The 16,911-nt window shown below is 34.1% G+C and overlaps 1 protein-coding gene and 2 long non-coding RNA genes across 5 annotated transcripts in view; 1 reads left to right on the top strand and 2 right to left on the bottom strand.

The window, feature by feature from the left end:
- Positions 1-6,604: 6,604 nt before the first annotated feature.
- Positions 6,605-7,088, bottom strand: LOC148782547 (uncharacterized). Its single transcript, XR_016054655.1, has 2 exons — positions 6,973-7,088; positions 6,605-6,791 (listed from the first exon to the last, which is right to left on the bottom strand). It is a non-coding gene; the product is annotated as an uncharacterized LOC148782547 (long non-coding RNA).
- A 656-nt stretch (positions 7,089-7,744) lies between these two features.
- Positions 7,745-8,597, bottom strand: LOC110006820 (uncharacterized). The gene is made up of 2 exons (XR_016054654.1): positions 8,009-8,597; positions 7,745-7,921 (listed from the first exon to the last, which is right to left on the bottom strand). It is a non-coding gene; the product is annotated as an uncharacterized LOC110006820 (long non-coding RNA).
- A 3,339-nt stretch (positions 8,598-11,936) lies between these two features.
- LOC18429003 (kinesin-like protein KIN-14L) overlaps positions 11,937-16,911 on the top strand; it is a 42,908-nt gene continuing 37,933 nt past the window's right edge. The window contains exons 1-2 of one of the 3 annotated variants that reach the window (XM_088865459.1): positions 11,937-12,702; positions 16,613-16,736. In XM_088865459.1, the coding sequence (XP_088721585.1) occupies positions 12,511-12,702; positions 16,613-16,736 (316 nt within the window). In that variant the 5' untranslated portion in view covers positions 11,937-12,510. The remainder of the gene's footprint in view (positions 12,703-16,612; positions 16,737-16,911) is intronic. The other 2 variants (XM_088865460.1, XM_088865461.1) reach the window with 2 other exon arrangements.

The following is a 16,911-nucleotide window of genomic DNA, read 5'->3' as shown; positions in this document are numbered from 1 at the left end:
GCACCATTCATATGTTGGTGACCCCCAACATACATTGTCTAGTGAAGCAGAAACTTCGTCAGATGATGGGTTAGCCCCCAAGACTTATATGTTCCAAATTTCATGCCCATCTGAAATCATTCTATGCCATTTCTTCAGTCAACTTATTATGTTAATGACTATTTAAGATCCTATTGGTGCATGTGATCATACCGTCGGCGACTTTTTCATGGTCATAGACAAGATGACCTTTGGGCACTCTTTGGATCATATTTCTCAAAGAAGGGATTCAAGAAGGTCATTGTTGGTTTCAGCTAGCATGACCCCTGGCCTCCTCTCTCTTAGAGCTAAATATTTGTAAATAAGTTCCTCAATCAAATACCTTAGACATAAATATATATAACTGCACGCTTATTTGTAAGATTGAAGAGTAGATTAAAACCCAAATGCAGCCCAAAAAAACTTTACTATGGAACCTTTTGGTCAAACTAATATCCATAACTTTATGAATGTGAGGTGTTTTTTATAAAACTTGAGGGAAAAAAGGACTTCAGCAGCTATGAATCCATCAAAATGTGGCCGAAATCATAGGAAAAAGTGATGGTCCTTGATATTTCCCCCAAGATCATAACTAACTTGCCCTTTAGATAAAAAATAGGCCAAAAATTAGTTTTCCATCCCTAGTATGAGCTAACCTTTTGAGTCTCCACTTTTGTTTGATCTAAACTCGACAGATACCCCAAGCCTTGGTTGGAAATTGTCAAATGTCTCCTTCCAAGTTGGGAAATTCATTGTAACTTGGGGCTTAAGTGTTAGTGATTTTAGATTACAGACTAAAAAGATTCTAAAACCACCTCCTAATAGGTTCACCCATTGCTCCTCTTCTAAACCTTAAAAGATTTGGAACTATTTCAGTATAACATGAGAAGGCCTATCTTATGACCCTGAAAACTGGCTTGAAAATGGAGTTCAGTGGTACTACTAATCTCGGAATCCATTTTAGGGTTTTGCCCTAGCATGTTGGGTCTTTTTCTCTCATCTGTAAGCTCTGATTTCTGTATTCTTTTGGATCTCTAAATATTGTGCTTTGATTTCATGGATACTGATTGAGAATTCATATGCATCGGGTTTTAGGCCTTTCTCACATGGATTGAGTTTCTTTGATTGGATTAGTGACTTGTTTGTTTTTGCTACAGATTTTTTCTTTTTTCGCATGTTAGAAATTGAGTCATGTTGTTTTTTGTGTGCTACAAAATGGTTTTTGCAACTTTTTTTTATGATAAATTTTTATGCCCAGAATTTTTTTCTCTATTTTTCATTTTTATATGTTGTTGGAATTGAAATTTTTTGTTGGAAATATGTTTTTTTTAGGTATTGGAATTTTTTCCCATTTTCTCATTTGGAATTTGATAGAAAATATGATGAGGTATGGTTGTTTATGGTATGAAATTGGTAATATATTGAGGTTTTTGTTGAGAACATGGTTTGAAGGATGTCATTTTAAAAAAAGGGTGCAGTTTGCATATGGATGCATCCATAGGTGTAGAGGTAAGGTGCACCTTCAAACTTTATCGTGGTATATAATTTTGATGTAAAATGCTTTTAGGATTATATCAAAATCTATTTTTATATCTAATTATAAAATTTAAAATTTCAAAAATGGTTAAAATCAAATAGATCTATAAACATATGAAAGTCTCGAAAATGGACGGTGTAGATAATATGTTGTAAAATGCATTATTTCTAATACTTAAAATCTTTTTATTTTTCATAGTCATACATCTCGATGTCGAGATGATCAGTCAAAGGGTTTTTCAACATTAAAACTACTTTTTTTTTATGAATTTTTAGGGGCATCCGTGGTTCTACATTACAAGGTAGCATCCTTATAAAAACTTTTTTCCTTTTAAAAAATTGTAAAGCATAAGTTTCTAATATTTTTAAAGACATCTAAACAGTCTACGAGGCCTTTAAAATACAAAACAATATTCTTGGATTCAGGATTAATAAACTTGCAGTTTTTTTTTTCCAATATGAATGCTTATCTAATATATAAACTGGCCCTAAGACTTCTATCGAGAGAGAAACTCAAACCCTATCCCATCCAACCTCATACCCATTCAAATCTAGGCTGAAATCAAGGTAGAAACCCTAGCTTCTGGGCAAATAAACCAATTTTCTATCAAACCTTTTGGACCAAACCAACTCCACAAAGATACATTGTCCTAATGAAGTGTAGAGGCACACTTTCATCTCAAGCTCATAAAATAGGTCACAAAGGCAATAATCATACTCCTTGCCTTGGGAGATTTATTTTCATCGACTCATTTTTCTATTCCAATCATCTTTTTCGGAGTAAAATTTGGGCACCTCATCCGATGTTTCAATTAGACCAACACTCAAAATAAAATTTGGGCACGGGCACCTCATCTGATGTTTTAATTATCAGACCAACACTCAAATAATCCCTGAACTCGCCCCTACAATTCAAGATAATTTAAAAAATAAAAATAAAAAGAGGGTTCGATATTGAATCAAGTGCAAAACTGGAAAAATTAAAATTGTAGGAAAGTAGGATCTCATTGTAAATATCAGGAAAAAATATACCATTCCGTAATGCATAAAATATTTTTCAATGCGGATGTATTTTTTCAAGAAATAAAAATGAAAGGGAGAGATGGCAAGGGACATTTAGGAGAGAGAAACATTCCACCAAATTTATAAAAACCAAACTTAATGAGATAAGACAAATTATAGATGAACATCAAATCTAAGGACATGATATAACCAAAGCCATAGCAGAGCTCCCATATTCCTTAAGGCCTCTCAATACTCCACTTCTCTATCTTTCTATTTCTCTTTCTATAGATCATTTTTCTCTCTCATACACCTTGCACCACCCAATGGACACAATATGTTAGAGAAACTAAATGGATGGTTTAAAATTGTAGAACCTCTTTGTAAAGGTGTTTTGTCCATTAGGTAGTGCAAGATGTACGACATAGAAAAGTGACCTACAAAAAGAGAAATAGAAAGATAAAGAAGTGGAGTATTCATTGATTGAGTAGAATGACATCAAAATTTGTGTAGCCACCTCCAAATAGTTGAAAAAATAATAATGATCATAATTCATAACAAAATCAACCCGCTTGTTTGCTATTTAAAACATGGCCATTGAGATCTTGATCCATGGGCCACTAAGAATGCGCTTTACTATTCTTGACTTTGACTACCTTGGTCTATTGCAAGGGTTACTTGCAGTCCATAATGAGAGCCAATGGTTGTACTTTTCAAGTCATCGACTACCAAGAGTAGCACTTTGACATGACATATTGCAGCCCAACCTCAAGAAAAAATTTAGTTGATCTTTATTTATTTTTGAGAAATTTATGTATTGACCCTAAATTTTTTAAAAAAATATAAAATGCTCTATTTATAGGTTGAACTTACAAAGAAGATCCATCATCTTTTTTTTTTCAAAATTGCCTCTCAGTCTGAGGACATCCTCATACCAAAATTTAATGTTTTTGTTAGTTTTTTCATGAGTAGGGCACTACCTTGCTAATAAAAAAACTAACAAAAAGAAAATTAAAATTCAGATCAAGGATTTTATCCTCAGACCAAGGGGCAATTTTTGACAAAAAAAAAAAAAAAGGGTTGACCGACCGTCTTCGTAATTTCTACCTATAAACGGAGCATTTCATATATTAGAAAAAAAATTTAAGGTCTTTATGTAAATCACTCTTTTTTTATATATAATTAAGGGCTACTCTTTTTATATACCCAACCATCTCATTTGGTTGTTCCTTCAATTATATCTTCCTAGAACATGTTCTCATCCCTTTCTTGTGAGGCATTAACCACTTTTATCATGCGAGTTACGGAATCATAGAGAGTGTGGTCACATCTGGCCCTCTCGAGAGACAGTGTAATAATCGGCACAATGATTGAGATAGTTGTATTGTTACATGAATCATGAATTTGGTAGAGAACAAAATTGGGCGCAGATTACATATCAGTCTAATGCTAAAGCCCTATGGAATTAGATAGGATCCTTGAAGATTTAGTCCACCATTGAGGTTATTAAAGCAAGAAAACAATCTTACTTGTTTCGATTTCTTATTGCACTACAATCAGAGTTTGAAAGCATGAGAGTGGCCAATACTTTCTCTAATCTCCTTGTTGAGAGACTCGTTTCACTACTTTTGGGATTTGTACATGTATCAAACAAGTTGTCATTGATATGGCCCTAACATCTAAACCGAACCTATTAACGATAACCAATGGTGATACCTACCTATTTTAGTGGAAATATATGTGCAATTAAATTATCTCATCAAAACTAGTCAATTAAAATGAATTTATCTAAAAAATATATCCAATTAAGCATAATTGGTATTCCAGACTAGCCTATCTAAACCAGATGGGCAGGTGCAAGCTTTCATTTTCCATCAATGCCATTTTCATGATCCAATTTGATTAATTCAAAGCAAAACCATACCATATATTATGATTAATCAAAGTTAAATAACCATTCATTAGGATTAATCGAAGTTAAATAACCAAAAATTCAATTACGATCATGCGAGGTTTTTTTTGATAAGTAAAACCAAACAATTAAGAGCACTAATTGATTTATTTATTTTTTTTTTGGTAGTTCATTTGGAAAGAAGTTCCCAAACTATTGTAAAAATTGAACTCAGGATATCATGTTGCAGCACCGTGCCATCTTGACTACATGATCTTGAACCCAGTCCTACCCGTAGATTGTTTCCTTTTCCTTTTTTCTTCCCCTACTAGGGGATAGCATTATTTTGCCCAAACCAAAGAAACTTCAACCATGTTATGGCGTTTATGCTCAAGTTTATTTATTGACAATTGTGAGACCAACCAACTTTAGGAGTGAGGCTAAAAGGATTCAAATGAGACCAAAACCACATGAAGATTCCCATTTAATGTAAGTTATTCTCCCAGTTGGTTCCTGTGTTTTTTTTTATTTTTTATTTTTATAAATTTACATACAGGACCATATTGGGGGGTCAATTATAAAATAAGAACACATTTGTCCAAAGTTACGGGCGCCTCTCCCTCCCGGTATTTTTTTCTCCAAGTTATTCCCACTCTCGTAAGCCGAATCAAAAATAAATGTCCGGAAATGCAAAATGCCATTGCTCTCCGAATCCCCAAAACCAAATTCCCTCATTTCCCTTCAATCTGATGCAGGCTCTCTTTCCTCTCTCTGTACAATAGAGAGCAACCAAATTGGCTGCTCGGTTGATTAAAAGAAATTTGTTGCTCCGCTGCTGGTAAGGGTGGTGAATCTTGTTTTCAGGGGCTCAAGCCTTTGGTTCAAGGCAAACAAATTGGGTTTTTCTTTCTAGAAAGTGGGTAATTAATCAGGCATTTTGAAGGGGCTTTGCATTGTTTCCTCTGTGGATTAGAACCGAGGTTCTCTCTATCATGAATTTGGACCTTTTCTCGTTCTTTCTTTTTTGCTGTTGATAAAATTTGGGTAGTGGATTTTCAGGAGAAACTCACTATTTTAACAACTCGGAATTTCCTCCGCCTTCCGTGCTTCCAACCCCGATTCCTTTCCAAAAATTAAATCCAACTCTTTCCCCTCTCTCTCTCATGCATGCAGAAGAAGATATGCATCCAAAACAAACCTCCTCTTTTCTCTCTCTAAAACCTCCCCCTAAAACCTTACTCCCATTTCCCATCTTCTTCTCATCCATGGCTAACTCCTTCCCTCTCTTGATTATACTCTCACTCTTCTCTCTCTCTAAACCCTGTCAAAGGAGGTTCGGTCTGTGAATTAGTGCAGAGCAATGATTTACCAACTGGTCTTTTCCCAAAGACGTGAAAATTTGGGCTGTGGATTTTCTTTGCAAATGATGATATTGGGTTTCTGTCTACCAGCTGATCTTTACCAACTGTCTTTGGTCTTTTGCCTAAAGACATTAAAATTTGGATTGTGGATTTTCTTTGATAATGATGAGCTGGTTTTTTACTAACTATCTTTGGTCTTTTGCCCAAAGACATGAAAATTTGGGTTGTAGATTTTCTTTGAAAACATTAAAAATTTGTTGATTGTTTTAGAGAGAGAGAAAGATGGGATTTGTTGTCGTAAAGAGGCGGTTGGTTCTCAAGAAGGAGATATCAACAATTCTCCGTAGCACTCAATCGAACGAGTGTTTGTGCTGGAAAATGGGGCTTTTTGAGCAGAGTAGAGAGAGAAAGAGAAAGATGATAAAGAAGAAGAAGAGAGAAAAATGGGTCTTCCCATACCTTGACATCCTGAAAGACTCTGAAGTTCTGAGTAATAGGAAGACTGAAAGACTAGGAAATTCTGGGTAATATGAAGACTGATAATTAACCGTAGAAGTAATAGACAAAATGTAAAATCTTAAAATTAAGACTTTGGATATTATATATTTATTTATTAATTTTTTGAATTTTATTTTTTAAGATAAAATATCAATTAAAAGTAAAATACGTTGGATTGAGAGAGATCATAAAGAGCCTAGAGTCACCAGTACGTAGAGACCATAAAAGAGCCTAAATCATCACACATATATTATCTCCAGAAGCTTCTGATCACGTGTGCATAAACATACATATGTTTGCAGATACTTACATTTGTCTCTATAATCATACAACAAATACATAGTAAACATCCGTGGGATAATATCTCTGCGTGAAAAAAGTAATTGGACATACCTATAAGTATAGTTTTCAAAAGATAAGATCTTTCATGACAGCTTGACTATGGTATTCAATCTCAATATTTATGACCTCCATGCAAGCATTTCCTGTATACGAACGAGATGCAAATGATCTTTCATATATACTAAATAGCACTGATCTTTCTAATGCCCCATCCGTTTTGGCAAGTACTATAGGAGAAAAAAATGAACCGCATAATAATTTCTTCAACAAATTTTCGGCTTCACAAGGAGATGGTAAAATTCAGTACTGCACTTATCAATGTACCTTCTAGTGGATCTAGCCTAAGAGTTGATTCTTCAACAGATAGTAGCAAAGCAATCTAACTCTTTCAAGCAGACCACACCTCATTAAGCAAGTCTTCTTCCACAATGATCTACAACACATGCTACTATGATCTCACATTCGCATACCGTCGCAAGAAAAGAATAAATAGTAAAAACACAAGGGTAAAAAGGACCTTGTATACAATGAAAGAACAATCAAGCCATAAGATGTACTGAAAATGGTTTTTATACCGATTAACAATAACGAGATTGTGAACTTTGCTGATGCTTTTTAGGAGATGAAATTCAGGGGATGTTTTCCCATTGAGAAGACAAAAAGGTCATGGAGGCCCATTCGGCTCTCAGTCAATTGGCTCCCTGATTGTTTATCCTTGAAATAGCAGTTAAAACTTTCATCATACTAATAATTAACAATATTTAATAAGAAAAATAACAACATGAAAACATAAAGAAGAAAAAAAGTACCCAATAGAACTTCTATATATCCAATGAAGTAAATGACTTGAAAGAGTTGAATGGAAGCTGTTTTAGATATGAATTTAACCAATCACTTTGCATACTCTTGTTTTATGTGAACTACACCAATTCTACCATGAAAAGCAAGACCAAATGGCTTCATTGAATTCGATAAGGAAATAATGAAAAAAATAACTAAGATTTCATCTACAAATAGAAAATCTGAAGAAAGGCAACATCCAAAGAGGAGACAATTCCACTAAACAATCATGCAAATGACGCCAAGCCAATCAAAATAGCTAAACCACATTTATTGCTTACACCAAATAACAACCCAAGTCAACCCAATGAAATAGTAAAAACCACAACAAAAGAAACATAATGATACCCTAAAATGGATTTAAATTCATGGCCCCACCTCTATTAAGCTTGTGATGCCAAGACATTTACTTGGTTGGCAAGATTTCCAGTTCCTGTTGGTATTCACAAGGAAATCATGTGAACAAATATGGGTTCAAACACTTAGGAGTTATGAAATATGTAGAGAGAGAGGGAGAGACCTGAAGAGCCAAGTAAAGGATGGCGCAGTGGTCGAGCTGCTTCACATTGTCGTCTTCGTCATCCAAGTCACTCTGATGAACTGAGAATCCAAAACTGATAAGAAACAAAAAAAAGTGAAAAAATAAACAAAAGCCCCAAAAATCTATCATTTACAGATAATTTACCCCCAAAAAAGAAAAATTGATCTAAAAAATCTTCTACAGTAACCCATCACATCCCAAATTGGGAGTAGAGGGATTTGCAGAGAGAGAGAGTGCAGGGGTGTGAGAGCTCTAAAGAGAGAGTGCAGAGGTCTGAGAGCCCTTGTGCACAGCGAGAGAGAGAGCACAGGGTGTGAGAGCTCTAGAGAGAGTACATAGGTATGAGAGCCTTAGTGCACAGAGAGAGAGAGTGCAGGGATGTGAGAGCTCTAGAGAGATAATGTAGAGGTGTGAGAGCCCTGCACAAAGGGAGAGAGTGCAAGGGTGTGAGAGCTCTAGAGAGAGAGTGCAAAGGTGTGATATCCCCAAAGAGATAGAGAAGGTCGGGGATGATAGAGAACACATGAGAGAGAGGCATGAGAGAGGATCTGTGCACGAGCAGACGAGAGCAGCGCGCAGGCTTTTTTCACCGGTTTTCACGTGGGCAAAACTTTATTTTTTAAATTTAATGCTTTTTTACATATTTTATTTTATTTTTTATTTTTATTTTTTATTATTATTATTTTTAAATAAAAGTGGGAAGAAGAATAGTAAAAAATAATTACTTATTTATTTTATCTTTATTTATCAAACACACAAAATGAATCGTAAAAGGTAAGTTTCAACTTCTTGTCATCAAATACGCTCTAAGAGACATTGTGAAAGAAATGGTAATTTTGGATGGGTTAAGGAGCGGTATTTATGGCATTAGAGGTGCAGTGTCTACTGTGTTGGTTTTAGAGAGAGAGGACATAAAGCGTCACATAGAAGATAAATAAGAGAAAGAAATGACAGAGTTGGTTTTAGAGATTTAGAGAGTTCTTCGGTATTTGCATTATCGGACAACTATTTTTCATACAAATTAAAAAACTCATATGTCCGGTGTTCGGTTTACCGTACATAGGGTAACTTGAAAAAATGGGGTAACTTGAGAAAAAAAATATCGTGGAGGGAGGAGGGGGTGTCATCCGTAATTTGAGACAAACGTGTTCCCATCTTATATTTGACCCCTCCAATATGGTCCGTACGTAAACTTATTATTATTTTTTATTTTTATTTTTTGGCTAAAAAGCATATTCTCCCACATTATGGGATCCTAATCTTGATGTTTTTTTATTATTTTTTGGGAAATTTGGTAAGTTTAAGAGTTAGTTTTTTGAACCCTAACCTCAATGTTCTTTTAGACAGAAATGCACATATATTAATTCCATTATTTAGTGGTGTCACCAACACTCAATGTAAAAGAAGAGATAGAAATTGGTTATATCTTATGTCCATTTGGATTGGCCGGTGGGTGCACTAAAGGCTTATTAGTTACTTCATCAATCGATGGGACATCTTCAAAGCCAAGCAATCTTTTGGTCCAAGGGAAAACCTAGATTACAGTCCAAGGGAAAACCTAGATTATAGTGCTTAAATTTTTCTAAGGGAAAGTACCAAGTGCCCATTTTGTTTATGGGACGATACATCTAAGCCCTCATGATGCTATGATAGATCAATTGCTCACTTCCTATTCTTTTTCCTTGAGGGTGTTCCCATTTTGAATGAGAAAAGGTTTATAGACAAAAATAATTAAATTTTCACAAAAACCTAATGAATGGTTCTATTATTAGAGGGAAATAAAAATCATGAAGATTAACCATAGAGTAAGGAAAGATTATTATTTTCATAAACATCTTTATATTTTACTTTCAGTTGGAGAAAGGATTTCCACCAAAGTTATGCGACTTGGTACAAAACTTGCCTTGATTTGGTTCATCAAAATATCCATAAATTAATGTCGTATTTAGATACTTTTGGGTATCGGCAACAACGAAATACATCTTAACATTTTGGATAGAAATCCGGTTTTAAGGACGGCAAGCTTTCTATGTTTCTCCTACTGCATAAAACTTGTACACTTCCCTTTATCCAACCGTCCATTCTGAATGGAGGGCTAAGATTGCCCCAATGACAATGTCACGTCTCTACACTATTTTATTTTTAATTTTTTTTATAAACTATTCTAACACTAAATTTAGGACGTCCAATCCTCTATTAAACTCACACTAGCGAAAAATATAAAAAAAATGTTTCCAATAAAATAAAATGACCAAAATACCTTTAAAAGATTTAAGGGGTATTTTGGTCATTATATATTATCAAAAATTTATTTTTAATATTTTTTATACGTGTGCCCCAATGAGAAGATGACACGTACCAAATTTCATATTCATATAATTTGTATAAAAAAAAAAGTAAAGATAAAATACTTTCAGATTTCGGATCTAAGATCAAACGGTGAGTGGCTCTCTTGATCAAAATTGGACGGCGGGATGGTAGGGGAAGCATAGATCTTCTATGCTATAGGGGAAGTATAGAAGCTTGTCTTTTTTAAGACAATATACAAAAACTGTTATTATTAGATAAGGAATTCAATTTTATATTTTACTGAAATTTTGGAAGCTTATTTGACCACCATTGCTTAGTTCATTCAAATATTATAGCTGAAAATTTCCCAAATTTAAAACTATGGTACAAAATTCTTCCAATTAAAATTTTGTGAAATTCATCTTAATTTGAACCATAGGGAGCTAAGTAGGAAACCATAAAGAAAAAAAGGGGGACAAAAATGTACTCAAAATTTATACGGCCAAGCCTGTATATATAGAAATGCATTAATAAAATCTATTTTTGAAATGGATTTTTGGACTTAATTTTTAAGAATATGTAATATCTAATATGAAAATCATGAATATGAAAAAATAAATAAAATTTAAAAATTTAAAATAATAATTTTAGTAATAAAACATTTGAACCGTTAGTTTCCATTTTTTTTAGATGAAACACGTACTTACTTCCATCTTTAAGATGGATGCTTTACCCTTTTTGGACTGCACATATAGTCATGCGGTCCAGCTACATGAAACAACTTTCTATTAAAAAAAAGACAAACCTATAATATAGTCAGGGCCTATTTGGACATTGCGTAGTTAGTGAGGGGTCCTTATGGCAATCAGCCTTAATCCATAAAAAGACGTTAAACGGAAGACACCATTTGATTTCCGTATTAATTTATGTCTCAAAAAGAATTTAATTTAAAATTCCAAATTACTAGTAAAATATAGGGAAAATTACAAACAACCCTCAATAATTTTTTTATGATTTTATGCAAGGTACTCCCGAGCAAACTTTTTTTACTCACTTTTCAAATCAAAACAAAATTTTTTAGCAAATACCCCCAACTAAAAAAAAAAAAAAGTATAAATTACTTTCTTTTACTTTTACCCATGCCTCTCTCTCTTCTTTCCCACGAAACGGCGGTCCGACGTATTTCTGACAGTGTAATGTTGGTGCAATAAATAATAGTAGGGGTTTGGCAGTACAAGTGGTGGTACAACACTGATAAAGAACGTTCCAGCAATAGGACCATGCAGTCTGGCACTGCCAAAGAGCAGTCCGACAATAGGCCCATGCGATCCGACAACAAGCCCATGCATTTCGACAACAAGCCCAAAGTGCGGTCCAAGAATGCGAAAGATCGGTCCGGTAGCGTATGTAAGCCCAAGTGAATGCCAGGCCAAAATTAAGTTTGTGTAAAAAAAAGAGTATTTTTGTCAAAAAAAAATATTTTTTTACTTGCTAGAAAGTATATTTTGAAAAAAAAAGTAAGAAGATTTCAAGGGTGTAACTTGTTTAGAAAGTCTAATTGGAAGTTATTTGTAATTTTGCGAAGTATTAATATGTGAACCGAAATTATTATGAGACCAGAAAAGTGGAAGCGTATCATCGATAGAGAGAGACGAATTTAGAGAGAGAATGTGAAATTTAAAGGGACAGAAAATCTATAGAGAGAACGGGACGTAGAAAGAGAGCGACTTTAGATAGAAGAAATTTTATCAAGTTGTCGAATTTTGCGGTCAGAAGAGAGGAGAGGTGCGGAGCGAGAGACAAATTTGAGAGAGAGAGAGAGAGAGAGAGAGAGATACAAATTTTAGAGAGAGAGTGAGAGTTTGAGAGGATCGGGCGGGAGAAAGAGTAAAAACGTTCGGGAGTGACTCGAAAATCCATAATATATCGTAATCGGTCATCTCCAAAGGGGATTTCACCCCTTCATATCCTCTGGCTCTTGTTCCTCGCAGATAGGCTTCACACGTCAAGTAGAGAGAGATATAGAGAGAGAACAGAAGCTGCTTCACTCTTCTTGTAGAGAGAAAGCACAAACGCCTTCACTCGACATAGAGAGAGGGAGACCATTGCTTCTGCGACAATGGGGACGCCCTAGCTCCATTATCGCCTGATCTCTAGAGCTCTGAGTTCGGAGATAGAGTGAGAGAGGTGAAATGAGTGAACAGAGAAACAGGTGGAACTGGGAGGTTCCTGGTTTTGAACCCAGAAAGTCATTTGAGGTCGAAGATCACAAGAGAGTGCTTCCCCTTACGCGCAGGTATTCCGTTTCCACGGTTCTTCCCCAATCTGAGCTAACACGCTCGGCGTTTGGAAACAAGGTTCAGAAACTCAAGGATCAAGTCTCTGTATGTCCTCTCTTTCTATCTCTCTCTTTTCTCTTTGATATGTTGCAATTTGGTTATGGGTTTTCCGGTGGCCCTCTCTCTCTTTTTCTTCCATTGTATCGTGTTTTATTTTGCTTTTGGAGCTTCCCATGCAAAGTCCTGTATTGCACTCTCTCTCTCGCCACACGTTCCTCTTTTTTCCTCTTACTTTTCATATTGATTATGGGTTTTTTGATGTGAGGTTCCCCGTGATTTTTATTCGAATTCCTCATTTTTAATTTGGGGATGTTGGTTTACTGTTTGCATTTTGGTTTCAAAGTATCTTTGAGATCAGACCTAATGTAACTGAGCATTTTTCTTTTCTTTATAATTTGAATTTCTGGTTTTCATGTGCTTCAGTGTGCTCTGCTTGCTGTATATAATTTGATTCTGCGATATTTGTTACGTTTTCTTTCAAACTTTTGCTGCTGTTTATGATTGTATTTGTCTCCTGGTACACTTAGTGCACAAACCGTGCTTTATGATTGTGGGTTGCAATCTAGGGCTTCAAGACTGATACCTTAATTACTTCATTACGATCTTTGAACTGGATTGAACTCTAACATGCGAAGGTGGCTTGTTTATGGACTGCTTGATTAAAATTGATGGGTTCTATGACAGTATGCTCTTATGTGTGAGCATGTTAATGGTTTCATATATGAATGACTTGAGTTAATATACTGCATATAAATGAAAGATATTTGATTATACAGTTTGCATCTCATTTGAGTAAGGAGCTGAATTTCAGCATTTAATGGCAATGAAATCGTATTGATAATGTAATAGTTAACCCAATACATTTGATTTTTTTTATAGCTATACAATGTGAGGAGATGACGTTTGTATTGGAAAAAGTGAATTTATCTATGGTGGTAAATAAATGGGATGTACTTATCAAGAAGAATTAAGCAATAGTAAGTTGAAGAATAATTAAAAAAAGAGATGTTGAAGAGATGGTGTTCAGCTCTTGCTTCATTCCTAGGAAACTATTGGGTGTGCTGAAGAAGATTTTAGGGATCGCATACTTTGACGTCTCTTTTCTGCATGTTTGGAGATCTTGACACTATGAGAATCTCAAATATGATGGGCGCTATTTGGCAGTACTTTTGATATTTTCACATCACTACCACAATGAGTATTGCTTCAATATTTCTAAAAATCAATTCTTATATATATATATATATATATATATATATATACTCTAAACAATTAATTTAGGGCGCACCTCCAAAATGCACTAAATGAGGTTGTTTTGAAGCCCAAAAATACTCAAATTGTTCATCTCGATCTCAAGATGTATGGACAGGAGAAAAGATGAATTTCAAGCTTTAGAAATAGTGCATCTTGTAATGCATTTTCAAACCATCGAGTTTCAAGTGTTCATAGATATGCTCGATCTACACTACTTTTGAAGTTTTAAATTTTATAATTATAGATGAAAATAAATTTTCAAGCCATCACAAAGATTTCCAGTATTGAAACAACATCTTTCGACACTATTTTAAGGTGCGCCTTACTTTAATTGTTTAGATCCTCGACCTTATACAGACCACACGCATATATATATATATATATATTATATTTGTGTGTGTGTCATCATCATCATTTTAGCCTTTTCTCAATTAATTGGGATCGGCTACATGAATCGTGGTTTTTCATTCTGCTCTATTAAAGGTCATTTCCTTAGTGAGGCTATAAGTTCTCATATCTTTTCAGACTACTTCTAACCACGTCCTTTTGGGCGTACTCCTTGCCCTTTTCAGTCATTCCACTTGAAATAACTCGCACCTCCTAACAGGTGTTGTACTTGGTCGGCACCACACATGGCCAACCCACCTAAGTTTACTCTTTCTCATTTTATCACCACACTTAGATTCTCTCAAATAGATTCATTTTGAATTCTATCCCTTCTTGTCTTGTCACTCATGCGTCTCAACATCCTCATCTCAAAGATATACACATTATATATATGTGTATATATGTGTTTGTTATATATATATATATATATATATTTATGGTCAGTGATTTCATGCAACGGTTCTATTATAGTATAATGCAACGACACTTCTAGAAAACCATGTTTGTGGTATTTGTATGACCTCAAATTTTGCACACACACTCTTTTCATCTCAATAATCAATCAAAAAAAAAAAAGTTCAATTTGAACCTAGATATGGTCAAAATGAGCCCCCTCCAAAAATGAATTTAGACCATTCATTTGGTGAATTTCAAGATCTTAGCCTTTATAAACTCAAAATCATTTTTTTCTTTTTTAACATTGTTCATCTAATGATAATAAAGCCATCCAAAAAAATTGGAAATGAAAAAATCCTTCTAAAGCCTAGATCTAAGCATCTCACCAAAATGAACGACTTATGTTAATTGGGCTAAAAAAATACTTTCTTGGTTGTGTTTTCAAAATTTTCTTTTTTGTGATTGTTCATTGGAATGAAAAGAGTGTATATTTCAAAATTTGGATCAAACAAATGACCATAACATGGTATTTGAAGGTTGTTGCATCATATTACCATACAATTGTTGCATGAAATCATTCCCCTATATATATCTATATATATATATATATATATATATATTTACAAAAAAAAAAAAAGGGAAACCGCCACGATTTTCGTAGATCCGTGGCGATTTTTAAGGAAAAACCGTAACGGATATAACATGTCTGTGGTGGGGTGAAACATTATTCAATTTCACTGATAGGCCTTTCTAAGAGTTTCCTATATATATATATATATATATATATATATATATATATATATATATATATATATATATATATATATATATATATATATGTATATAAGAAAGTTTATATAAGGTTGCAACCTCAAAATGTAGAATTAAGGTGCACCTAAACAATCCATTGTAAAAGGCTGTTTTGAAGTTGGAAAGCCCTCTAATTGATCATCTCGACATTGAGATGTATGAATATGAAAAAGAAAAAGGATTCCGAGTTCAAAAAATAGTGCATCTTGCAACACATTATCTAGACCGTCCATTTTTGAGATTTTCAGGTGCTTATAGATCTACTTGATTTGAACCATTTTTTAGTCTAAAATTTTATAATTATAAATGAAAATGGATTCTCATACCATCCTAAGAATTTTTTACACCAAAATTATATTGTATGATAAAATTGGTGGTGACCTTACTTTGATTGTTTAAAATGCGACCTTATTTAAACCGCACCCTTATATATATATATATATTCAGTGCTTTAGAATCATGTTAAACTTTTTGACTTTGATAGCCCCCTTTATGGTCTGCTAGGCATAGAAATTTGATTCATGAAATGTGGTTTAGTAGGTGAGTAGGGATGATCCCCATTCCTTGGAAATAATGGAATGAACGAATTGTAGGGCAGCTTGATTAGTTTTTGGCACAATTTTTGAGGGTTGGAATACTTGACCTTCCTCAATCATTCAAGCATGTCTACCACTAACCTGAATCCTAAGGGACTTGAAACCGTTGGATGTGGTAAAGAAGATTTAGAGATCACTCTATGGATTTCTTTTCTTTATGACCCTAGAGAAGTCTAGTAGCCTATGGTGATGTTGAGTCCTTGAATGATTTTGGGGTGTGTGTATAGGGAATTAGGGATGGACTGGATGCTTGCGATTTCATTTCATTTTGTGACTCTATTCCTTATTTACCTTTCTACTTTTTAAGAAGTTACTTATCAGAGAGGGGGAAAAAAATAGAGCAATGCTAATATCGTTGTAAAATTTGGGTGTACATATTGTAGCTTATGAATTTCTTACTTTGTGCAATAGATGGTGTGTTAAATAGATGTGATCTTTTGCTTTTGCGGCTAGAATGTACAATATTAATATCTTTCATGTTTCTTACGGTGTGTTTGATGTTTATTTAATAGCATGCTAGAGATGATTACTTAGAGTTGAGACAAGAAGCTATTGACCTGCGAGAGTACTCCAATGCAAAACTTGATCGGGTTACACGCTATATGGGTGTACTTGCAGACAAAGCACGCAAACTAGGTACCTTTTGCATGAAGAAATATATACATACATACATATATGTATATATATATATACATATATGTGTGTATATATATATATATATATATATATATATATATATATATATATATATATATATATATATATATATGGATGTATGTATGTATGTATGTATGTATGTATTTATATATGA

Source organism: Amborella trichopoda, chromosome 4 (genome assembly GCF_054954075.1).
Source record: "Amborella trichopoda isolate Santa Cruz 75 chromosome 4, AtrichopodaSantaCruz75HAP2 v2.0, whole genome shotgun sequence".
NCBI classification, from domain to species: Eukaryota; Viridiplantae; Streptophyta; class Magnoliopsida; order Amborellales; family Amborellaceae; genus Amborella; species Amborella trichopoda.
Note: the sequence above shows the minus strand (reverse complement) of the source record. Positions and strands in the feature narration are given on the sequence as shown.